Source organism: Maylandia zebra, linkage group LG19 (genome assembly GCF_041146795.1).
Source record: "Maylandia zebra isolate NMK-2024a linkage group LG19, Mzebra_GT3a, whole genome shotgun sequence".
Taxonomy (NCBI): domain Eukaryota; kingdom Metazoa; phylum Chordata; class Actinopteri; order Cichliformes; family Cichlidae; genus Maylandia; species Maylandia zebra.
Window position 1 is genome coordinate 28,769,925 of NC_135185.1, and position 24,072 is coordinate 28,793,996.

Consider the following 24,072-nt stretch of genomic DNA (forward strand, 5'->3'; position numbering starts at 1 on the left):
AGACAACAATGCTGCCTCAGTTCAGATTAAACAAATAACAAAAACAAACGAAAAAAAGTGAGATTTTCTCCTCTGCTCTTTCTCCTTTGCTCTATCTCACATATGACCTTCTCTCTGTGCCCTCTCAAATCCCTCTCTTATCCTGTGTATACCTCCAGCCTCCTAAAAGAGGCAGAAATTCATGCAGAGCAGCGTGAGTTTGAGTTGAATCGGCGTCGTCAGATGGGCCTGTCTGCCTCCCACCACTCTCTGGACAACATTGAGTTTGATAACAAAGAGGATGACCAGCATGACCAGCGCCTTCTAAGTCAGTTTGGCATCTGGTTCCTGGTGCGTAATCACAGGGTGTCGCTGTATCTGTCAGTAACAGGGAGCAGGCAAAAACGATGTGTATGGCACATTGCCTCTCATCACTTCTCTTTTCAATTTCCGAGTTTCTTTGTTCACATCTGCAGGTAAGTCTGTGCACACCCAATGAGAACACGCCCACAGAGAGTCTGGCTCGGCTGGTCAGCATGGTCTTCCAGTGGTTTCACTCCACCGCCTACATGATGGACGACGAAGTCGGAAGCCTAGTGGAGAAGTTGAAGCCCCAGTTTGTCACAAAGTGGCTAAAGACAGTGTGTGAAGTGCGCTTTGATGTCATGGTCATGTGCCTGCTGCCCAAACCTGTAGAATTTGCAAGGGTAAGATATTACAGCGTCATCATAAGATCATAGGATTTTAATACCTTACATGAAGGAGAGTTTTCACTGGTCTAAACTGGTCTATGCACATTTTTCTCAGGTGGGCGGTTACTGGGATAAGTCATGTAGCACAGTGACACAGCTGAAAGAGGGTCTGAACCGCATCCTGTGTCTAATACCTTACAACGTCATTAGTCAGCCACTGTGGGAGTGCTTTATGCCTGAGTGGCTGGAGGCCATCCGTACTGAGGTGCCCGACAACCAGCTCAAAGAGTTCCGGGAAGTGCTCAGGTATATCCATCTCCCTTAACTGTTCATGGCATATATTGCATACAGTGGGCAGAGATGCTTGCAGTAAAATTGCAGCACAATAATAATAATTAAAAAAAAAACTTAAAATATTACAAGTTAGCATCACTCATTGTGTAACAGTATCAAAGGATCGCTATGTGGATGAATTTATATGGTACTGCTGTTATTCTATTCACAGCAAGATGTTTGATATTGAGCTGTGCCCACTTCCCTTCTCTATGGAGGAAATGTTTGGCTTCATCAGCTGCAGATTCTCTGGCTACCCCGCGTCTGTGCAAGAGCAGGCTCTGCTGTGGCTTCATGTAAGCATGCACACACAAACACACGAAAGCACACAGAAACACGCCGTCCTGTGTCAAGTTCTCATCCCGCCGTTCTATCCACAGTGAGTGTGAATTGCACAGGTTGTCGTAGAGTGCGAGAGTCTGGGCAGGGGCCCTGCTGAATATGGATCTGGGTCACAGAATGAGACGGATGGAGATAGGAGGGATTTAGCCTTTCATCCCATATGCACTCACAGCTTGCCGCCCTGTATACATGGATCAATTTCAAGTTTTCTCTCACAACTGTGATCAAGAGATTGTATTAATTTAGCTGGAGTAAATAGGTCACGTTCACAGCAAATACAGAAGTTGAGCTTCAGTTTAATGTTTTCTCGGCATGTGGTGTGATAAAGTCACACAGGCAGCAGTCTAATTTTCTGCCAAATACGGAGCTTTTATATTACTAGCCAAAGTTTTTAAGGTATTAACTGACGCCGCCCAGTATTCCCAAAAAATAGACTAGAGTTATAAACCTGCATGCATTCAAAATAACTGTAATGCAGACATGTACAAGTGTATGGTTTTAAGGATGACAAAAAGTAATAACACTAAATCTATTTACTTTGTGAGAAGTATATTAACCTTGTGATGCCTTCTAACACTAACCCTATGTTTTGGAGAAAAGGAAAAAATCCTGTGTGTTAGTTGAATGGCTGTTTGTCTCCAGAACTATTTATAGAATTGATACCATAGGGTTCAGGTTATGGTTATCACCGACTGATTGGTTTATGATTTAGACCACACAAGTAGCAAGTATAAATAAATGATCCACATTTTTGTGTGTCTCGTTGGAGCTCAGGTGCTGTCGGAGCTGGACATCGTGGTGCCTCTTCAGCTGCTGATTGGGATGTTCTCCGATGGAGTGAACTCTTTGAAGGAACTGGCCAATCAGAGGAAGGCACGCGCGTCAGATCTGACTGGCAACACTGGAGCTCGTAGGGTGAGGAGGACCGCAATGCTAAAAATACTCCTAAGAATAAGACAAAAGACATCAATCCCCATTTTCAGCCTTTTGTTGCCATTCATTTCAGTGGCTGTTGACAACAACACAGATCAGAACACATCACCTCACTGTGCTCAGATCATCAGCTGAATAGCTATTATTAGGGCTTTGTCTGTCGATGTGTTTTTTGGATTAGGGGTGTACACGTTTCTATTCTTCTTGGTTCTATTTCCCACTGTTCATTTTGGAATAGACTGTATGTTACCATGGCAACCATCAATATCTAAATATAGCTCTCTTCAAGGGATTAATTGAATTTGGCTGTAATATAAATTTATGTTCAGAGACACCCACACATCCGCACAGATGGCTCCAGATTAAGTCGACATGCAGCTGATCCTGCTGTATTACTTCACGTTTAACTTTAGGAGATGTAAACATGCTTTGTGAGATTTGCTGTCATACCTTGCTTTTTGTCAGGATGGTGTTTGCTGTACACAGCGAACACAGCTTGCTGTAGCACTTGTTAAACAGAGGGCAGGTCAGGCTGCTGAGGGCAGCTTGTGCATGGAGCATGAGCTGGTGTGCCTGAGTTACGAGAAGATATATCATTTGTACTGTTAAAGAGAATACACTAGGAGTCAGTTTACAAGGTTTCATGATGCCATTGTGTATGAGATTGAGTGAACAGTCTGGCAGATTTTATATACTTGCGTGAGCTCGATTAGTGAATGGCTCCCAGTTGTGCAGATGAGGCATTAAAGTAAGAGAGTTGGAGCACCACACTCTGGCAGAAACACATAAACACACACAGAGAGGGAGCTGACAACATTAGAAGTGACGAAGATGGACATAAACACAGAGACATCAGGAATGAGGAGAAGGCGTAGCTTCGAGCACGGCGTAATTGTTGTATAAAAGCCGCAAATGCTCAGTTTAGAATATTTTGACAGCTTTTTTTCAAATATTTGCAAGCATTGCCTTTTTATTACTTAGAATAGATCTTTTATTTACACTTTTGTTTGTGGACCACATAATAAAATGTAACATAACATAATGAAAAAGGTATGTGATGCATATTGATATATACAAGTCTAACTGACATTTACAGCCTCGCAACGCTTTCTGTCTCATTTTAACGTGACCCTAACAGCTGAAGAGAAACACATATTTCAGTTTAATGACTATTCTCCTTTCTCACAGGTGAGTGTGGTGTCAGATCCAGGACGTCGAGGCCAGCACAACACTCTCAGCCCTTTTCCCAGCCCCTTCCGGAGCCCCTTCCGCAGCCCTCTTCGCTGCAGCCCTTTTAAAAACCTGGGTCATGCCGCTGGTCACTGCGCCCTGGACCTGGACTGTGATGACGATGACATGAACCTTGGCTGTTTCATTCTGATGTTTGACCTCATCTTAAAGCAGGTGACCACCTTCCTGATGAAAACCTATAATTGTGATTAAAGTTCTGTCTCTGATGCTTCTCTTTTGTGTGTCCTCATGTTATAAACCTTCTTATTGTACAGCCATTCTCACATTATACAGTCTAGTTTAAGCGAGTCACTCTTCTCAGTCATTCATGTAGAGAAAAATGACACATACACACTATACAATGATAATAATACCCACCGGTGGGATCTTGAGATTTGTGTGTCGTGCTCTAATTTTTGTTCCTCTATTTTTATGGTCGTCTCCCCCCCGCTGTCCCAGATGGAGCTCCAGGATGACGGTGTGATGCTGGGTCTAGACAGCAGCCTGGGGAAGGATATCGTGGGCATCATCAACAATGTCTTCCAGGCCCCGTGGGGTGGCTCACACACCTGCCAGAAGGATGAGAAGGCCCTAGAGTGCAGCCTGTGCCAATCCAGCATCCTGTGTTACCAGCTGGGCTGTGAGCTCCTGGAGAGGCTGACCCCCCGGGAAGAGATACGCCTGGTGGTGAGACAAACAGCATGCATTTTTATGCATCAACTTTGAATTAACCTTGTGCATTTGGCAGGCAGGGCTTTGGAATGAGTGCATGTAGCTCCACGTGTCCCAAACCACAGCGCCAAAAACAACACTGTGTCAAATTGTGCTACCTTTGTTTTGGAGTAAACACACAACATAAAGCATGCCTTTCACTCAGCTCCAACAAGTCTCATTCCTCCACAGGAGCCCACAGATTGTTTGGAGGAAACCTTGCTTACCCCTCCACCAGATTTCTCCATCGGGGTGGAGAATGAAAGCAAGGAAGGAGACAACCCGAGTGGCACGCACACCGACAACCCCAGCAGCCAATCTCCTGATCACGCAGGTGTGTATCGATCAGTTCTGCTTAAAACTTGATGTTTAAATTAATAATACCTGCCAGATGAATACCAATCATCCTTTAAGGGTTAACTGGACTTTAACTTAACTGGATTTTGGACTTGATGTATATCTAAGCTAGTTGACGCTTGTGACTTTGACTTCTACTAATACAGTTTAGCAGTTTAACAGTTTGATACCAAATCTGAGAAACAGTGATATACATGAAGCCATAGAAAATTTCAGAAACCCAGTGAGATATTGTGAGTATGCAGGAAGGCTTGGTAGATATTGTTTTTGATGGACAGAACAGGATGAGCTATTTCCTTGTTTTTTGCCACAGTACAGGCAAAATTAAAAGTTCAATTGTTTTTTCTCTTTCTTTCCAGCAATGAAGAATAACTCTGATAAGAAGTTCTCCTACCAGCAGCTACCTGTGTCTTTGAAGCTCATATACACCATTCTGCAGGTGCTTGGTCTGAATAACTGCATATCAAATCAAAGACTAGAGGCATTCAAAAATGTTTCTTTCGATTTATTTGAGTGCATATGTGTTACACTGCGAGTCACACACGTTTTCTGCATTTTCAGGAAATGTCAAAGTTTGAGGAGCCTGATATTTTGTTCAACATGCTGAACTGCCTGAAGATCCTGTGTCTTCACGGAGAGTGTTTATACCTCGCCTGTAAGGATCACCCGCAGTTTCTGGCTTACATCCAGGAGAAGATGCTCATCCCTTGGTGTGTCCAGAGAACACTCCTCCTCATGCAGAAAAAACACTGAACTCATGCATGCTTTTGTTTACAGCTTTTAATTGTGCTAACTCCTTAAGTGACATTTGTGCTTCTGTCTCTTCTGTTTTCAGTCTGTGGTCGATGCTGAAATCAGAGTTTTGCCAGCTGGCTTCGTTGGCCGTGCCGCAGCTTCTCCACGCCCTGTCTTTGTCACACGGGGCAGACATCTTTTGGAATCTCATCAACACAAACTTCAACAGCAAAGACTGGAAAATACGATTTGAAGCCGGTGAGTCATAAAGTAACAGCGTTAAATTTCAGACTCCGTGTCTTCCTAGGATGGTTGCAGACAGTTTGCGGCTTCATGTGCAGATATGATCATCAAAAATGGATATCTTTGGCTTAATGGTTTGTCTTTGTGGTTGCGATTGTAAATGATGAGGATCGCCAGGAAGAGGAGAGGAGGATCTGCTTATATAATAGGCTTCCCAAACCTGCCTGCCCACATCTCCCCTATGTGTTGCCATGGTTACCTTGGTACAGGCAGCAAAGAGGAATTGTGGGATTAATGAGGGGTTTTTTCACATTGTGATTAGCAGAGAGGAGCTATTTGCTCTGTCCAAGTAGTGAACTGATGCATCACAATGTCAGCTTGCGATGCTGTTGATCTGTGTCATGACCAATGAGCACTTCTAATGTTATTATATCCATTTAGTAGGGTAGAAATATTGGTATAAATCTACACATGCATGTAATATATTCCTAAATGAAGTCAACTAGTGTTCTGACTCACTGCACGGTCCCACACTCGCCCACACCGACACCTAGCACTCAACACCACATTGGCTAAGAGCTCATGGGTATAAGAGTGCAGCGTCTATTTTTAGATTTTAATCTGAGGAATGATAAGTAAATCACTTTATTTATTGAAAGCATCGCCTTTGCTAAAAAAAAGAAGCATTTGGTTTTACCACCACATTGTGCGAAGACAAATATTTAGTAAAACATTAACTCATCTCAGTCATCTTCCTCTGTGACCTCTGGGCTGATTCTGTTTATTGAATCATGGAATTATATGAAGACATCTGGCAGCTCACTTGCTCCGTCTTTGTCTGCAGCAGTAATTCATTTCTTTCTCTATTCTCACGAAATCCTCTCAGTCGAGAAGGTAGCAGTGCTGTGTCGTTTCCTGGACATTGGTGCAGTGACAAAAAACCACCTACTGAAGTATGCCTTGGCTCACGCTTTCTGTTGCTTCCTGGCCTCTGTGGAGGATGTCAACCCTGCTGTGGCCACCAGGGCCAGGCTGCTACTGGACACAATCAAGAGGCCATCCCTTCAGGTACTTTGCTCTTGTTTTTAGCAACAAAATTTCTGTTTATTTTTCGCGTGAAGGATAAATAAATTAAGCATTCTCACTAAGACAGGGTGTGTTGGTGTGCATTTAATTATAGTTTTGGTATTTATGTGTTGAAAGCTGTAAATTTTATTTATGGATTTTCTATGTAAAGGGATTGTACTTGTTGTGCATTTTTAGGGCTTATGCCTGTGTCTGGATTTCCAATTTGACACTGTGGTGAGAGATCGTCCCATTATTCTCAGTAAACTCCTACTCCTGCACTTTCTGAAGAAAGATATCCCCGCGCTTAGTTGGGAGTTTTTCGTCAACCGTTTTGAAACATTATCTCTGGAGGCTCAGCTGCACCTGGACTGCAACAAAGAGTTTCCCTTCCCTACTAGTATGTATCTGCCATGTCCCCATCCAGATGTTTTACACCTGTAAGAGAAGATTTACAACTTAACAGTGCTTCAAGTAAGCTTTGCAATCCTTGTTTCTTTGACAGCTATTACAGCTGTACGAACCAATGTAGCTAACCTCAGTGATACAGCAATGTGGAAGATACGACGGGCCCGTTTCGCGAGGAATCAGCAGAAGAGTGTGCGCTCCCTCCGTGACAGTGTAAAAGGAGGCACGGACGCCCAGTCTAAAAGAGCCTTTTCACTCCCTGAGTCACTGAGCAACCGACTACGTGAGTAGAAGACATCAGCTGTCAGGCTGTCAGTCTTATTTCTAACCTGTCTCAAAAAGTCTGTTGTTAAAAAGTGTTTGCAAATAGCATTTGAGACTTTTTTAAGTGCTTTGGCTCACATGCTATGACATAGAAGTCTATAAAAAAACAACTTTCTATTTGGAAAATGACCTGCCATTATAGATTCTGTCACAAAGTGATGATCATTGCCTTTTAAAAAAAAAAAGAATCCTTTTCTATTTGCAAATACTGTTTGACCAAGGTCCTGTTCCATTTTCCTAATGTTTCTCTCCTCACTTATATGTTCCCGACGCTCATTTCACTTAAATGTTTTATCTGTGGCTCTCCACAGAAGGCTGTCTGAGTTTCTGAGATACTCGTGCTGCCTTCAAACACAGGTTTATCTGGTTGATCCAAATGCCCTCAATCTTTATAACATTTGGATTTCACGCCCTTTAAATCAAAAGTATACGCGTCTCTTTGTGTGCGCATATGTGTTGGAAGATGATGAAGCTCAGACATGTGTCCTGTGCTACCTCCCATGTACGCTCTCCTAAATCTTGCTCTTCATATGTGGTTTTTAGCTCTAAGGCTTACGAGGCAAGAGCTCTCTGCCCCGACACTGGGAGATATGATAGAGAAAGTCCTGCCAGGTAAATAACATTCCAAGTCTTCATCATATTGGAGAAAAAGTACAGTAAGACTTTCATGAAAACTATGTTCAAATATTAAATATTTAGTATTATACAGTATTATTGAAAATTCTCAACACAACCCTCATTTCCTTGTATTTTGCTTCCAAGGACCTGGACGGTCAATAATTTTTTAAAGTGCTCTTGAGCAATAGTTCTCCGGGCTTTCTGAAGGTCTTTCAAACGTTTGCTTTGAAAGATCTTTTACTCATTACCCTTGTACACGGCCATTTTTAGACGAATGTTTAGTTTTTTATATACAGTATGTTAAGCCACGTAACAATGATCTATGAATCATTCAAGCATAAAAAAGACATGATGAACTAGTGTTGTGTCTACACATAACCAACAAATTAGCAAAGAACCAATTTTAAATTCTATCTTTAGGCACTTTGTTACCTGTAGCCTGGTGCAAAAACACCTAATTTGTTCCTATTTCTTTAGTTTAAACATGCAGAAAAGACTTGTTTAACTATGAGTAACTATGCCAAATTACACAAGAAGTGGATTTAGAATCAGTAGCAACGACTTATGGAGTGATGAATCCTTAACATGGTGAACATCTGTGGAGGAGGCGGGAGAGAGGTACAAGAGCCATCTGTAAAACATGGTGCCCTGTCATGGCTTGGGGTTCTATTTCAGCCAGTGATGGAATTATGAACACAGAAAAGTGTTGTCAGATTTGGATGCTCTGGAAAGCATCTGATTGGCAGCTTTATTTTCTGCATGGCGGTGATCCCAAAGATATTTGCAGTGCCGTAAAAGCATACCTGCATAGAAAAAACACACACAGTGGAACACATCCTGGACTTCAACATTATTGAAACGGTGTGGCATCATCTTGACAGAGAATGAAACAAAAGGCAGCCAACATCCAAAGAAGAGCTTTGAATGTCCTTCAAGAAGCCCGGAGAACTATTTGTGAAGACTACTTAAAACTTCCATAAGAGAGTTTAGACTGTGGTGGAGAATAAAGGTGGTCATACCAAATATTGAATTTCAAGCTTGTTAGAGTTTGACAAACTTTATTTCCGTGTATATGACTTCACATATTTCAATAAGTCACTGTGCCTATTTTCTTTGCAAAATATAAAGAAATGAGCGGTGGCTGAAGAGTTTTGCACTTTATTGTACATAAAAAATAATGTTTGGTCTATAGTGGCAGTCATTGTTCTTTCATCCTACTTTCTGGGCTAAAGCAATCCTGACACGGAACGAAAAACTAGACAGTCTGTTGTGCGTTTACCCCATTTACATATTCCATGAACACATTGTAGTGATGTATGTATACAGCATGATAATGGCTCCAACTCTCTTGGCAGAGAAATGGACAGGATGAGCTGACACCCCTCCACCTCTGTGTTGTTATCCTCCCTGCTACCGCACCCCTACCCTCTCCCCATCTTATCTCCCTGTCTGCAGCACGTTTTCTCCCGCACATTAACCCTGACGCTTCAGCCCCTCTTGCAGGCCAGACCCCTTCTCCCGAGGATGACACCATCATCAGAGACCTGCTCCCTGAGAACGCTGGCGTCGATCACCAGACGGTTCACCAGCTGATCATGGTCCTCATGAAATTTATGGCCAAAGACCAAAGCAGTGCTGAGGCAGATATTGGTAGTGCCAAGGCTTTCAACACAGTGAAGCGTCATCTGTATGTGCTGCTGGGGTATGATCAACAGGAAGGCTGTTTCATGATTGCACCTCAGAAGATGCGCACCTCCACCTGCTTCAACGCCTTCATCGCTGGCATTGCACAAGTAACTGAAATATAATCAAATGTTTGCACCTGCATATTAGGCTTATTGCGAAAGAGTACCTGAACGTCGCAACTGCCAGTGAATTTAACTTATTTGCTCACAGGTACTGGACTACAATATCGGTTTGGGAAAGCAGCTGCTCCCTCTTGTGGTCCAGGTGTTGAAGTACTGCACATGTCCCCAGCTGAGGCACTATTTTCAGCAGCCTCCTCGTTGCTCCCTGTGGGCCCTTAAACCACACATTCGGCAGATGTGGCTCAAAGCACTTCTTGTTATCCTTTACAAGGTACTTAATATTTTTTATTGCATGAATAACTGTACATTGAGTCTGCTACATAATGCCACCTAACCTCTAAGATATTTCTTTTTATGTTTTCGTGACATATTTTCTTCAATCTTTTGTACAAAATGAGCTTACATTGTTTTTATGCACCATAGTACCCTTACAGAGATATGGATGGCAGTAAAGTAGTCCTCCATTTGATCCACATCACCATCAACACACTGAATGCACAGTATCACAGCTGTCGCCCCCATGCTACAGCAGGACCACTCTACAGTGACAACTCCAACATAAGCCGCTATAGCGAGAAAGAAAAAGGTGGGAAAAGTAGCAAATGCGTTGTCTGTATCAGCAGTAGATGATGATGATGATTAGAATATGATAATATGATATATGTCATAGATCGTTATGCTAGAATAGGAGGGAAAAGACATTGTTCAGTCAGGCAGATTATGACTTTTTAATGCTACATTAATGCAGCGCTCAAGTACATTTCACATATTTGTTCTCCACATTAGAAGAGGACAGTGTATTTGATGAGTCAGACGTCCATGACACGCCGACTGGTGCTGCTAACAAGGAGTCACAGACCTTCTTTGCTCGCCTGAAGAGAATTGGTGGCAGCAAGTCTGTGAAATACCAGCCGGTAGAGCTGAATGCCAAGAGAAGTAAGAGGCAGAGGCTTTCAATGTCAAGTGCGCTCTATATTAAGCAAATTGATTCAGTCTTTATCATACAATAATATTTTTTTGTGATTCGGTCTCATTTTCTTTCCTTGCATCAGGTGAAATTGAGCTGTCAGAGTACCGTGAAGCTAGCGCCCTTCAGGATAGCATCCTGCACTGTGTGCGGGAGGAGAGCACCAGGAGAAAGAGGCTACAGGCAATCCACAAGCAGAAGTCTTTGGATATTTCCAACACGGATTCCATTCTATTCAGTTTGGACGAACATCGGCGCAAGTCCTGCATTGATCGTTGCGACATGCAGGTGCCCCCTGTAGTCCTGCCCCCATCCTCTACTACTCCCCACAACAGGTATCATGGGATAGGATCCTCTGATGGCTCTTCAGTTCGGGTTGATCCCGTGGACCGACGGGGCTCTCGAGGTGGCCAGTCTGACATCTCCAAGCCCGTCATACCAGAGGTCCGGCTCAGCTGCATGGAGACTTTTGATGACAAAACAGATCAGGGCTCTTTAGAGGGATCAGCTCAGGGAAAGGACGATCAAGACCTGATTGACCTCTCCTCTGACTGCACCTCAATTCCAGAAAAGCATTCGCTGCTCTCCATGTCTGACAGCGACTCCTTGGTCTTTGAACCGCTACCACCTCTGAGGATTGTGGAAAGTGATGAGGAGTTTGATCTTAACACCATCATAGGCTCCAAGTTTAGTGGGAGTCCAAAAGTCTCAGCTTCTCCTGCAAGCAGCAACACTTTGCGACTGTCCCCTGTTGTTCAGGTGAGTGTGGAGGACTGCTCCACTGACAAAAAGACCCCAGAGCTTGTGGTGGGAGAGAGGTGCTCACAGCAGAAATTTGAAGGAAAGGAGCCTATCCGTGTGCCTCGCAGCACCTCTCTGGAGCTCCCTGACCGATCAGAGAACATCTCCCATGAAAGCCCCATGACCTTAAAGCAGAAGAGAGACCTGCTGAGAAAGTCCCCACATGTCCCTGTCACCTCGCTAGATGACACATGTGCGACCCCGGAAGAAATCAGGACTCTTATAGGACCCAGCACCAGTCCCTCTGGCAGGACTATCTTCCTTGACATCCCCGAAGACAAAGCGGAGCCGCCTTCCTCACCAGAGAAGAGCAAGAGCAACAGCAATGACGAAGAAGAAGGGGATGGAGACGATGAAGAGGAGGACGATATGGGCGACGAAGCAGACAGCGACCCCAAACCTGACAACGCAGATGAGAACGATGAAGCTGAGTTTAAAATCCAGATTGTTCCCCGACAGCGTAAACAGAGGAAGATAGCTGTGAGCGCCATCCAGAGGGAATACCTGGACATCTCGTTCAACACGTTCGACAAGCTGGGTGCTGAGCAGACCGCAGAAACAGGTAAAGAGAAAGGACACGTGAACAAAAACCAGAGCGTGCTGTTGTTGATTTCAAAAATGTCTTTTAAGAAAATCTTGTAAAATCTTATTTATTACTTTTTGTACAAGTCTGGTCAAAAGTGAATATTTTAAGAGATCAAACTATTGTAGAATAATTCCAGCTAAACTTAAAGCACTGTAGCTGATTTACTACACATAAGTTCTACTTTAAGCCAGAAAAAGACAATCCTGAGGTGTTGTCACAGTTTATTTATATTCGGCTGACTCACATCAGCTGTTTCTTAGTGACGTAAGCCTACAGAGATGCTGCCTAAACCAGCCATTTATAAATTAGCTTTGTACATTGCTCTACTTACAACTTTTAACTCTGAATATTATTCATTTATTATTTTATCTCTTTAGTTCCTTATTGTTGTTTTAAAAAAATCAATTTTCTTGCATTTCTTTTATTAATAAATGCTTATTTTGTCATCAGAGCGAAATGATCATCACTCATTACCAGAAATACTAACCACTCTTGCCATGCATTGCCCCTTTTCATGTTTTTGTGTGTGTGTGTGTGTGTGTGTGTGTGTGTGTGTGTGTGTGTGTGTGTGTGTGTGTGTGTGTGTGTGTGTGTGTGTGTGTACTTTTCCAATTATACAATGAGGTTTTAATGTAAAAGTAAAAGACTGAATCAGATTTTTATTGCACTTTAATTGCCCACATGGCACCAAATCATGCCTCTATTGAGATTATGTAACAACATGCTAAACTTCATATAAAAAATTTTTCTCTTAAATTATCACTTAAAAATGTTAGATATCTATGTATTGTATTACTGATTATTGTTGGAAGACTTCTGGTATATATTCTGATGCCTTGCAGATCACAAAGTTATGTCTACCCTGGAAAAGCCACGAGAATCTGCCTCAGCACCAACACTCGAAGCTGCTATACCTGAAACAAGTCATCGCTCTTCAGTGTCAAGTAGGAGCCAAAAACTCACTACATCATCTCCTCACCGACTTCAGTTAAATTGTTTTTTGTGTATTACTAGTGCGATGTCTAATATACCATAACCTATTATTTATATGTTTGTCTCTGATTCACTTTTTACAATTTTGTAATGGAGCTTGAAATATTAAATTAACATGACATAATATACATTTTTTAACAACACAGGAAAAAATACCAATATGTAATGTTTTAAGCTTTAATTTATAACTAGTGCAACTTGAATCTGTTATAATAATGGTTTAGTTAATCAGGACTAGGGCTAAATGACCTAAAGTCTAACCCTTATTGGTTAGACTGAAATGAGTTATACTGACAGTTAAAACCAGGTACTGTTTTCTTGTCTTTCTCTGACCTCTAGCTCAGTACCGGCAGGTGAAACGAGGCTCTCTGGGAGCTTTAACCATGAGCCAGCTTATGAAGAGACAGCTGGAGCATCAGTCCAGCGCACCACACAACATCTGCACCTGGGAGACGGGTCAGTCACTGTGGACATTTTTCAGTTATAACCTTTTGAGGAGACAGTGACATAATAACACATGCAAGAACACCAGACACCCACCAGAGTTAACTGAAATTAAAAGAAGAGGATAGTAAAACACCTCCTAATAGATGGTGATGTTTTTATATGTTTTTATAGCCATTACACTGAAAACTGACTATAAAATGTGATTCATCAAATTTACATCTTTTTTATTTAACTAATAAACTAACTAGTTATATTATTTTAGGAATGATGTAAGAGGAATGATGATGCAAGAGGGCTTTTAAATTACAATAAAAGCCCTCTTATGTACATGCCCTATTACAGGCAGTATTAGTACCCTCATTTGAAAATCTCTGTTTGAGCTAATCCTAATATATTTTCATTTAAATAAATACACTGAATCTAAACTTCAATCAAATTTCTTGTGTGCTACAAGGTGAAAAGGAAATGTTTTTTATGACTGATATTTTTCCATTGTAGGTCCTACGAAGACCAGTCTCCTCTCAGCACCGAGCACAGTCAGCATGTTCGTCCCTGCACCCGAGGAGTTCATTGACGAGCAGCCTACCACGATGTCTGACCGGTGAATCAATCACTTAGTAGCTATATCTATCAAGCTGTATTAAAGTCAAACTATTATTGATTTATTGGAGAATTGCAAATCTATTTGTACTGGTGCCAACAACAATAAAACCAGAAACTAACTTTTAGCCCAAGTGCTCGAGATCCTGTGACAGCAGAGATCACATTGTCTTTACATTATGTCCATGTGGTATAACTGCTATTTCAGGGTAAATGCTGCCACTAATTAACAGTAATAGACTCAAACACAGCTGTTATCCAACTGCAATAACACATCTGAATACTACAAAAAAATGTCCATCACGCCACTCTTGTGTTAATCTATGCACGGTCTGAAGCATGTGTGTGGGAATGTATGTGAATGTTTTACTGTTATATCTTATTAGTATTTTAAGTATTCTATCTATTTTATTTATTGAATTTTATTGTTTTATTTATATTTTGATATTGCTAGGGATGATGCAATGATCGGGGACCATTCTTAATTTCGTTGTTCTCATGACAATGACAATAAAGTTTCTGATTCTAATGAACTAAAAGAGAACTGAAAAGGATTCAGAATGTCAGATTTTGTAGGAGCTTTGGAAAAATTCCTAAAATATTCCCATCAAAATTCCCTACAGAGCTAATTTTTGCAGCTTTTTATTTTAACTTGTTGAATTGGAATTATGCATCAGAGCTGGTCTCCGTCACGCCCTGGAGTTAAAAAGCAAAAGTTAAAAAGGGTGTCTGGAAAGAAGTGTTCTACACATTGCTTGTTGGCTTTGCAAGTGATGAAGCAGCAGCTGCAATCAGCCGATAGAAAGAAACAGCCGCACCCCTGTGTGGAAGCACTGGCTTTAACCTCATCACATCATTCACATTAAGAACCTGCAGTCCACCAGGCTGTAAAACACATTACAGAACTGAGTCATTCTCACATATTTATCGGTTCTTAAACCTTCTGCTGTTGATCTCAGTAAATTTAACAGGGTGGCTCCTTCCCTGTCTGGATATTTAAAGATGTTGGTAAAAGAGTAACAATGTTTTGAAGATGACTTTGCAGGAAAGCAGAAAAGTGCGTCTAAGCCATTTTCTTAGGGAAAAAGGTTTTTCCCTAAGTTTTGATAATTCTCTCTTCAAACATTTTGACATTATTTCATATTGAAGTTGAATGGCTCAGCTGGCCAAACAGCACTAAGTGGAAGTAGGAATTTATTCTTTTAATTTCTTTTTAAGTTTAATTTAAAAAAGTAAATTATTATTGTATTATTGTAAACACTGTGGTTACATTTTTAAGGACTGAACTTTCAATTCAATTTATATGGTGTCAATTTACAACAACAGTCGCCTCAAGGCGCATTATATTGTAAGTTAGACCCTACAATGACCCCCTGTGAGCTAGCACTTTGGGGACAGTGGGAAGGGAAAACTCCCTTTTAACAGTAAGAAACCTCTGGCAGAACCGGGCTCAGGGAGGGGCAGTCATCGGCCACAACTCGATTAGTTAAAGTTAATAAATGTGACACTTAAAGAATAAATATTCTAACAGGCTTCAGATGATTATACAGGATTGGAGGTGTTGAGGGCTGCTGTTACAGTGCTGCGTGCTCACATTAAACATGGTCAAAGTTTTATATAATGACTAGGTACAAAATAGCCAAAAGCTTAGGGCTCAGACTGCTCAAAGCACTCAATTTCACCCAGTTTTTTTTCTATCCTGATTTCAGAGAGAAGAGATATTCCTAATATGGTCATCCAATGCACACAGCTCTGGCTGTGAGCACTGATCAAGCAGTTTGTGAAGGGCAGCCAATCAGAAAAATGAGCTTAAAGAGAGGCGAGTTAAAACTGCTTGTTGCAGACTGTGGATGATTGAAGGGGCTGCAACAGACCGAGTACTAAACTTTAGATAGTGCAAAGCTTTTCTAGTGGAGTCGCAAAAAAACCTGAATCTTAAAATGAGCAAAATAGATCTGTTTTTATGCTAAATCTAGCCTGGTGTATTTCCGTGTGATGTCTCAGGTGTCGGGACTGTGCAGCTGTTCTGGAAGAATATGATGAGGAGACTCTCAGCCTCGCTGTGGTGGTTCTTTCCATGTTCATTCACCTCAGCCCGGATTTGGCTGCCCCTATGCTTCTTGACATCATGCAGTCTGTGGGCAGGTACAACAGCTCCAGTAACCATCCCTGCAATCTCCATCCACACAGCACTTCACCGTTAAATGAAGTTTCATAACTCACTCTTAGAGCTCATGCATAATTCATCTCTGAGTCCTAATCTGCTGCTTTGACTTCTCTCAGGTTGGCATCCAGTGGCAATTTTTCTGGACAAGCTGAGAGGTATGAGACATAAAAGCCATAACACCAATGTGTGCAGATGTTCACTGTGCTTATAGATGACTTTAATAGTATATGTCAAGTGTGACTGCCCTTCTAACACAGCCATTCTCCCTGCGATGTCCTGCAGTATGTTGATCCCAGGGAATGTAGCAGGTGTAGCCAAGCAGTTCCTGCGCTGTATGTTTCACCAGCTGGCTCCTAACGGCATCTTGCCCCAGCTCTTCCAGAGCAACATAAAAGGTCTGTTTAAAAACCTGAAAATTCAGCTTAAATTTGTCATAGAAAAGAAACTTAGCTTCACACTTTATTGTAATGTAGCTACTTTTAAACATTCAATCTAACATCATAAGTTCCCATTGTATAAACTGCTCCCTTCTTTTTCTTTTAACAGATGGAAGTTTTCTGAGAACACTTGCATCCTCGCTGATAGATTTCAATGAGCTCAGTTCTGTTGCTGCTCTCAACATGCTCCTCGAGGTGGGATTTTTTCTTCATGTTGATGTGTTGAGTCATTCAACCAGCAGGAGGAGCTCTTGTCAAAGCAAAAGATTTGATGTCGCCAGCTTCATGTGCAGCGTAGGCCCATCTTAAACATCACATCATCTGGGCATTTCAGGAAACCTGCTTTGATCTGCACTCCTCTGCTAGTTTATTGTACTGATATCTAAATAAAAATGGGCAAGATAAGAACCTACTGATGCACGCGCTCATCCGTGCAGTCATCTGTACTTCAGTGTCCTAAATCCACTGCTCTCATCATGAGCATTGTGACTGATCAGGAGTGAAATGATGGAAATATCTTCACTTATAGAATGTCATTATATAACCCCTTTTTATGGTTTATGCCTCCCTGCCTCCCAGGGCTTGAACAACAAAAAGAATCTTCCAGCAGGGGGCACAATGCTGCACTGCCTGGACAACATTGCCACCTTCATGGAGGCACTCCCCATGGACTCTCCCAGCAACCTGTGGACAACCATCTGCAACCAGTTCCAGACCTTCCTCACAAAACTGCCCTCTGTGCTTCCTCTGAAGGTAGATATCAACTCGTCCGAGTACTTAGTCATGGTCTTATGTGATTACTGTCGGAGGAAAACGCATCCAGCGGTGCACTCGTATGGTTTAAAAGGACAGAGTCTTAAAACTGTAATTGATTTGACTCTGACACTTTTACCTTGGAGGTCAAATTAGTGTGCAATCATTTGCAACCCTCACAAGCACAGGGGAGAGGTCAACATATTTTTCAATGTGTGTCTCATTAGTGTCCTATGGATTCCAGTTTAAGGATTATCATTTGCCTGCTGAAAATCCCAACAACAAATGCAACTCGGGTAAGTTCAAAGCAGAACGTCAGTGTCTCCTCTTTCTGCCCTTTAATAACTAACCTATTTCTACGTTTCTTCCATCACACAGAGTCTCCTGGAGCCCTTTTCCAAGCTGCTGAGCTTCGTCATCCAGTATGGAACATTCGGTCTCTCCTACCTTGTGGAGCTCTGTGGACTTTGTTACAAAGCCTTCAATAAGGTACTTTTGTGTGTCTGCAGCTTGTAAGAAGTCTTGAAAGAGTTAAACCCTTCAAACTAATCTGCAGTTTGCTGCTCTCTCACTCATCACTTTTTTTGGTGCTACACCTACTTCCCCGACACTCCAGTCAGCCTGAAATGTGGCCGTGTGTCACAGATGATTAAGTAGGCAATCAGCCAGTATTGATTAACATGATTAGTTGGTGTGCTAGGACCGAGGATGTATGGTGTGTTTCTCCGTGGCTGCCTCAGACGGCGATGGAGCCAGGGCTGTCTGCACTGTTCGGACAGATGAATCCTCAGTCCTCCACCACTGTCAGCACAGCGTGGTTTATGCCTCTTGTGGTATTGATTTTTTTTTTACAGCCGCTTTAATTCCTGACCTTATAATATCCTCATTTCAAAACTCAGAGTTGCTGTGAATGATTGCTTTTGGATCTTTACCCTCTGCCGTTTTTTTTTTTAATGGTAAGGTGAGGTGTCAGGGAAGAGCCGATTTTCAATAATTTGTTTCAACTCAGTTCAGTTTTGGAGGTCAGGTGTTAAGGACACACATTAGAGCTCTCTGGACCTACTAAAGTTGGTCACATCATGCATCACTTGTCACCTCTGCATCGCCCTGTATGATGAGGAGCCTTGTGGCTTAAGAACGGCCTTTTAATTTGCTATTTTCCAAACTTACATGCTCCATTAAGTTTTAATCACCAGAGTGCTGCATCCAGGTACGTGCATTAGCAAGCCACGCAGTGAGAACTGTCAGCTCTGCATTGTGCATGAGCAGAAGATCATGTGCTTGCTCCTAACATAAGCAAACATGACTACAAAAAGAAAGCGAGAGACAAACTGGAAGTCAGAAGATGACAGTGTGGTTTGTAAACAGGCAGCTGGGCTTTGTGTGGAAGGGATGAACAAAGAGAGCAGCCTGTCCTCCGGGAGGGAGAAGGCTGCCTGACAGCCTCATCTGAGCTGCCTGGGACTCTGGGAGGAGAGATCTGGACTGGCCTAAATCTACTCCTCGGCTTTCACTATTCTCCGTCTCCCCGGCTTTCCTCCCTCCCCTCTCGCTGCCTGTCCTTCCCCCTCTATTCAAGCTACAGAGTTTATGCTCTCCTCGCAGCATGAGTAAGGCAGAGTGATAATAGAAAAAGGCAGTCTTGCTGCATCAGTACATTTACTACACTCTCTATCTTCTCGCATCCAGGAGAGAGATAAGTTCTACATGTCCCGCATTGTGGTGTTAGAGCTCCTGCAGGCTCTCAAGTTCAAGTCTCCTCTGCCTGACACAAACTTGTTACTTCTGGTTCAGGTAAAAAAACAAAAATCTCTCTTATCCATCTCGGTTTACGAGAGCCAGAAAATCACAGCAATTCAATCTGACTGCAATTCTATAACTCCATGTGGATTTTGCCAGTTTGTTTGTGCAGATATCGGCACACGGCTAGCGGAATCCACCATCATCCAAAAGCACATGATCTCAACGCTGCCGGGGGTGAGACTTAAATCGTTGTGTGCTACACTGTCTTATTAAAATCAGGCTCATAAAACAGCAGGAAATATAGACAGGCTCCACTGTGATTCCTCCTAAAGGATAAACTGCTGTTTCTCTCTACAGTGCACGACGGCAGCAATGGAATGCATGCGGCAATATATAAGTGAGCTCTTGGACTTTATTGCAGATATGCACACACTAACCAAACTTAAAGTAAGTCTTCTGTGTGTGAGTTTACAATTTGGACATGTCTCATGTGGAGAGTTTTGTTTTTCATCCTTATCTTTTCTTCACTCCAAATCTGCTCTTCAGAGCCATATGAAGGCTTGTTGTCAGCCACTGCACGAGGACACCTTTGGGGGCAACCTGAAAGTGGGCTTGGCACAAGTCGCAGCCATGGAGATCAGCAAAGGCAATCACCGCGATAACAAAGCTGTTGTGCGTTATCTTCCCTGGCTTTATCATCCGCCATCCACCATGCAACAAGGGTAAAAATGATGAGACTAAGACTGACTGACTTAATAAGAAAAATGAATGGTGAAAGAAGAAATGCACACTGTGTTGTTAATTGATTTGTTGAACTCATTTTCATTTTTTTCTTTCTCTCTAGGCCAAAAGAATTCATTGAGTGCGTGTCCCACATTCGTCAGCTGTCCTGGCTTCTTTTGGGCTCCCTGACGCACTGTGCCCTGCACCAGGGCTCCACCTCCTGCATGCCCATCCCTCTCGACGCTGGCTCCCACATTGCAGACCATCTTATCGTCATCCTGATTGGCTTCCCAGAACAGTCGAAGGTCTGGCAGACACAAATCTCTTCAAATGATCACACTCAGATTTTTCCAGATGCGATTTGTGGCAACCACAATGGCCTTGTCAGTTTTGGTCTCGGTCCTTATCCTCAGACGTCGGTGCTGCACATGTGCTCCCTGTTCCACGCCTTCATGTTCGCCCAGCTGTGGACCATCTACTGCGAGCAGGCAGCCGCCGCTCCCTCCCTGCAGAACCAGAACCAGACAGAGTTTTCTTCCAGCGCCATCCTCACGGGCCTCGAGTTCTGGAGTCGGGTTACACCCAGCATCCTGCAGCTTATGGCCCACAATAAAGTTGTAAGTGCTGCGCGGTATCCTTTGCAAACATCCGTCTGAGACAGTCAGGACTGTCGCTGTGGAAGAATGGTGATTTTCTTCTTTTAATATTATGAGTAAACAGTAAATATGTTACATAAAATTAAGTCTATTTCATATTTGTCTCTCAGATGGTAGAGATGGTGTGTCTTCATGTCATTAGTTTAATGGAGGCCCTGCAGGAATGCAACTCAACCATCTTTGTCAAGGTTTGCTATAAGTCCAGTGTCCTTCCATGCAGACAGTGCTGTATATTCTCTCTGTAACATGCAGAATAATGCTTATTTATTCATCTCCATTTCTTTTTTCAGTTAATTCCTATGTGGCTACCCATGATTCAGTCAAATCTTAAGGTAAGTGGTTTTAAAAGGTGTTAATCATACAGATTAATGATAATTACTATTGATGATTTCAAACTGAAACACTATCATCTCTTCTTTTCGTCGTAAGCATCTGTCTGCAGGGCTGCAGTTGCGTCTTCAGGCCATCCAGAATAGGGTGAACCACCAGTGTCTGCAGGGCCAGATGTCCGGAGCCCCTCCGTTCGCCCTGCGCAAATGGCTGCAGTGCACCCAGTTCAAGATGGCTCAGGTGGAGATCCAGTCGTCTGAGGCTGCTTCACAGTTTTACCCCATGTGACCTGTTCTGTGGTCAGCTCTGCCTCACCTGGGTCCCTAGGCCTGCATGCATCTGCTCTGGCTGAAAGTGACTTTAAAAAAAAAAAAAAAGGACTCTTATATAAAGTGATGCTGTGTGGGATTCGTTTGAAATGAATCATTTTTCAGAACCTTTAGTATATGTACAGTAAATCTATGCTATTTTAAAGTACTAACACTGGAGTTGGACTGTATAGAAGAACTGTGTTCGGTGCCCAATCTGTTGCATTTAACAGAATTGAAGAGTCAGACGACTGTAGAGGATTTCCACAGACCCATGTTAGTAATAGCAAGGGCCTGAAACCAAATGCTTGTTTAATCATAGATATGTTCACTCTGACATTCATAACCTATCACTTTTTAAGTTGCTTGGTTGCAAGCCGAATAATAAAAGTACAAGTTTTTCTAAACATCGAGACGCTTTGACATTTCAAATGAATTGCTGAGCCTTTAAAAATTCAAATATGACATTTTCTGCCCTTTGATGTCCTGACTGATGGGGAAAATGCCCAGCTTACCATAATGTGGACGGCGGAGAGATAAAATCAGCTCTGCTGGTTACTCCTCTGAGCGAAAAAAAACCTCAGGTGTCTACGGGAAAACGACATGACATGCATTACCCAGCTCCCAGCTAAGATCCTTGTCAGGCTGTCAGTCATGCTGCCTTTTGCCATCACAGCTCAGATCGATCAGAGGCCAATCCGAGTTGCGGCAGCAGCTTTGTAACTCGATAACGTGGAGCCAGACATTGGAGGTAAACAAGACTATTTCGGTTTGCTCCCCCCTCACCCCCAAAGTGGAAAGACACCCCGCCTCCTCCTACTCCAGCCCTCCCTTCATTGGCAGCAGCGAAACAGATAGGCCCATGCATATACCAAGCAAACACAATTACCTTTGGCCTAATGTGGTTTGTTGTGATTAAGGATTTTTGTGAGGTCTAACTGTATTACCATGAAGCTCTTGTCTGAGAATAACAGATGACATGACAGCAGGCCCTGAAAACCGAACAGCACATTAATCTTTGTTTTGATCTTTTCTGCTGCAAGGATTTCATTATCAGGATTTAGCATGAATTAGATCTGCTGATATAGATGTATTCTGCGAGGAAAAATTAGCTTATCGGACCAAAATAAGTCACATTTGATCTGCGCATAAATTCTTTAAAATATTACTTTTTAGTCGCAGCTGGTATTGAAAGACCCATGTTGAGAGGTGTCTGCCAAATGAGTCACTAGTATAATGATATCACACAATGTGACTAATGAACACGCACTTACACACACGCGCGCACACTCCCTGGTGACCTCAAGCCAGCTGAATCAGGCTGCAGTGCCCCTTCTCATCAACCTCTAGCCATGGCTCATCAAAGAGGTCCTTTCCTGCTGCGCCTCTACGTGTGAGAGTGTGCATTAAAGTGATGTTAGCTACAGGTGTGTATGTGCGCATGTGTCCCTGCGTGTGTGCGTGCGTTTAATCAAGTCCCCCTTGCTCTGGGGTTGCATCTGTCAGCCACTGCCACCGTTGTGATCGTTTGAACTCGCAGCCCTTTCTGAAAGAACCTTTCTCATTAGCAGCAGCTTATGTAATCAGTGTCCCACAGGTATCCAGCACTTTCCCCACCCCTGCTTGCCGCCTGCCTGCCTGCCTCCTGCAGGACCATATGGGAGCGCTGACCTGATGAGTAGGCAGCTGGAGGTGCTGAGGGTAATTAACACTGACCAAAGGACTGGCGGGCAGAGAGGGTGTGAGTGGGTCCTCAAAGACTGTGAAGGTCAGCTTTAAAAAAAGGACTGTGCAAGCTCTCTCACACAACCAATGCACCAGCACAATGCATCACCAGGTGTGTGCGCTGGTGACATCTCGTGATTAAAGAGCAGAGGTATAGAAGCAGCAGATAAAACTCAGCAGCACACTGGTAAAAACAAATGTTTGAAAAAAATAAAATCAGTGTTCCAGCACCTTATTGCTGTAAGGAAAGCCTCGAAAAATTTGTTGAGACGGTGACAATTCCCAGTACCCCTGCCTAGTGCTGTCACTTTGGTTTTATTACAGTGAAATCCACAGCGCCCTGGCTGGACAATGCATGAATGTTTAAATTGCTCTGCGTGTCCATTTGCATTACCGTCAAGTGGCACATCCAAAGCAGGGAAGGCAGAGAACTCGATGGACCCTCATTCACATTATAATTCATCAACATTCCTCTTGAGTGCTCTTGTACATCAGCCTGTACAGCACAGGTTTAGGCTCCCTTGTTTGTTTCACATCACGGTCTGGTGTGCAAATTAAAACAGAAATAGGAACATGTCTGCGCGACCTAGTGTAAGAATGCAGGCTCTGTAAGAGGTGTTTTGAATCCATTACCCTCTTTTATCTTACTCTAAAAACCTCATTTTGTTATATCAACTCATGTTCTTGCTCTAGCTGCAGAAATCTTTTACACACACACACACACACAGACGTGATTTTTTAGTGACACTGTTATTGATCGAGCCCAGAGCTTGCACAATATGTGACCTAAAAGTTTTCTGGCTGGTGCCATTAAGCCCCACGGAGAGGAGTGCGCTTGGTAATCGCAGTTCATTAAAGATGCACTGTGTGAGACAGACTGAGAACATGTCCTCCGCTGTGGGGGGCCCAGGAGACAAGGCCAGCACGCCTCTGCCCAAAGACGCGAACGGCACAGCACAGCATAGAGCAGACAAGATGGGCACAGGCTAAATATAACAGTCTCACTTTTATCACCTTCACCACGTACGGGCCAGCTCGTCTGCCCACATATAACAGTG

The 24,072-nt window shown here is 42.9% G+C and overlaps 1 protein-coding gene across 8 annotated transcripts in view; it reads left to right on the forward strand.

Moving 5' to 3' along the window:
• Nucleotides 1-21,702, forward strand: part of unc79 (unc-79 homolog, NALCN channel complex subunit) — a 32,680-nt gene extending 10,978 nt beyond the window's left edge. For 4 of the 8 annotated variants that reach the window (XM_076877485.1, XM_076877486.1, XM_076877490.1 and 1 more), the window contains 39 exons: nucleotides 159-330; nucleotides 456-686; nucleotides 787-977; nucleotides 1,177-1,300; nucleotides 2,121-2,261; nucleotides 3,468-3,683; nucleotides 3,969-4,196; nucleotides 4,413-4,554; nucleotides 4,937-5,016; nucleotides 5,139-5,287; nucleotides 5,413-5,570; nucleotides 6,442-6,623; nucleotides 6,819-7,020; nucleotides 7,126-7,311; nucleotides 7,896-7,964; nucleotides 9,426-9,763; nucleotides 9,867-10,049; nucleotides 10,202-10,364; nucleotides 10,565-10,714; nucleotides 10,831-12,108; nucleotides 12,975-13,076; nucleotides 13,465-13,581; nucleotides 14,071-14,173; nucleotides 16,177-16,317; nucleotides 16,456-16,494; nucleotides 16,622-16,734; nucleotides 16,886-16,971; nucleotides 17,356-17,529; nucleotides 17,757-17,825; nucleotides 17,908-18,018; nucleotides 19,219-19,323; nucleotides 19,429-19,506; nucleotides 19,630-19,719; nucleotides 19,819-19,994; nucleotides 20,117-20,300; nucleotides 20,409-20,612; nucleotides 20,762-20,839; nucleotides 20,942-20,983; nucleotides 21,081-21,702. In XM_076877485.1, coding sequence (XP_076733600.1) covers nucleotides 159-330; nucleotides 456-686; nucleotides 787-977; nucleotides 1,177-1,300; nucleotides 2,121-2,261; nucleotides 3,468-3,683; nucleotides 3,969-4,196; nucleotides 4,413-4,554; nucleotides 4,937-5,016; nucleotides 5,139-5,287; nucleotides 5,413-5,570; nucleotides 6,442-6,623; nucleotides 6,819-7,020; nucleotides 7,126-7,311; nucleotides 7,896-7,964; nucleotides 9,426-9,763; nucleotides 9,867-10,049; nucleotides 10,202-10,364; nucleotides 10,565-10,714; nucleotides 10,831-12,108; nucleotides 12,975-13,076; nucleotides 13,465-13,581; nucleotides 14,071-14,173; nucleotides 16,177-16,317; nucleotides 16,456-16,494; nucleotides 16,622-16,734; nucleotides 16,886-16,971; nucleotides 17,356-17,529; nucleotides 17,757-17,825; nucleotides 17,908-18,018; nucleotides 19,219-19,323; nucleotides 19,429-19,506; nucleotides 19,630-19,719; nucleotides 19,819-19,994; nucleotides 20,117-20,300; nucleotides 20,409-20,612; nucleotides 20,762-20,839; nucleotides 20,942-20,983; nucleotides 21,081-21,269 — 6,784 coding nt within the window. In that variant the 3' untranslated portion in view covers nucleotides 21,270-21,702. The remainder of the gene's footprint in view (nucleotides 1-158; nucleotides 331-455; nucleotides 687-786; nucleotides 978-1,176; nucleotides 1,301-2,120; nucleotides 2,262-3,467; nucleotides 3,684-3,968; nucleotides 4,197-4,412; nucleotides 4,555-4,936; nucleotides 5,017-5,138; nucleotides 5,288-5,412; nucleotides 5,571-6,441; nucleotides 6,624-6,818; nucleotides 7,021-7,125; nucleotides 7,312-7,895; nucleotides 7,965-9,425; nucleotides 9,764-9,866; nucleotides 10,050-10,201; nucleotides 10,365-10,564; nucleotides 10,715-10,830; nucleotides 12,109-12,974; nucleotides 13,077-13,464; nucleotides 13,582-14,070; nucleotides 14,174-16,176; nucleotides 16,318-16,455; nucleotides 16,495-16,621; nucleotides 16,735-16,885; nucleotides 16,972-17,355; nucleotides 17,530-17,756; nucleotides 17,826-17,907; nucleotides 18,019-19,218; nucleotides 19,324-19,428; nucleotides 19,507-19,629; nucleotides 19,720-19,818; nucleotides 19,995-20,116; nucleotides 20,301-20,408; nucleotides 20,613-20,761; nucleotides 20,840-20,941; nucleotides 20,984-21,080) is intronic. The other 4 variants (XM_076877487.1, XM_076877488.1, XM_076877489.1 and 1 more) reach the window with 4 other exon arrangements.
• Nucleotides 21,703-24,072: the final 2,370 nt, after the last annotated feature.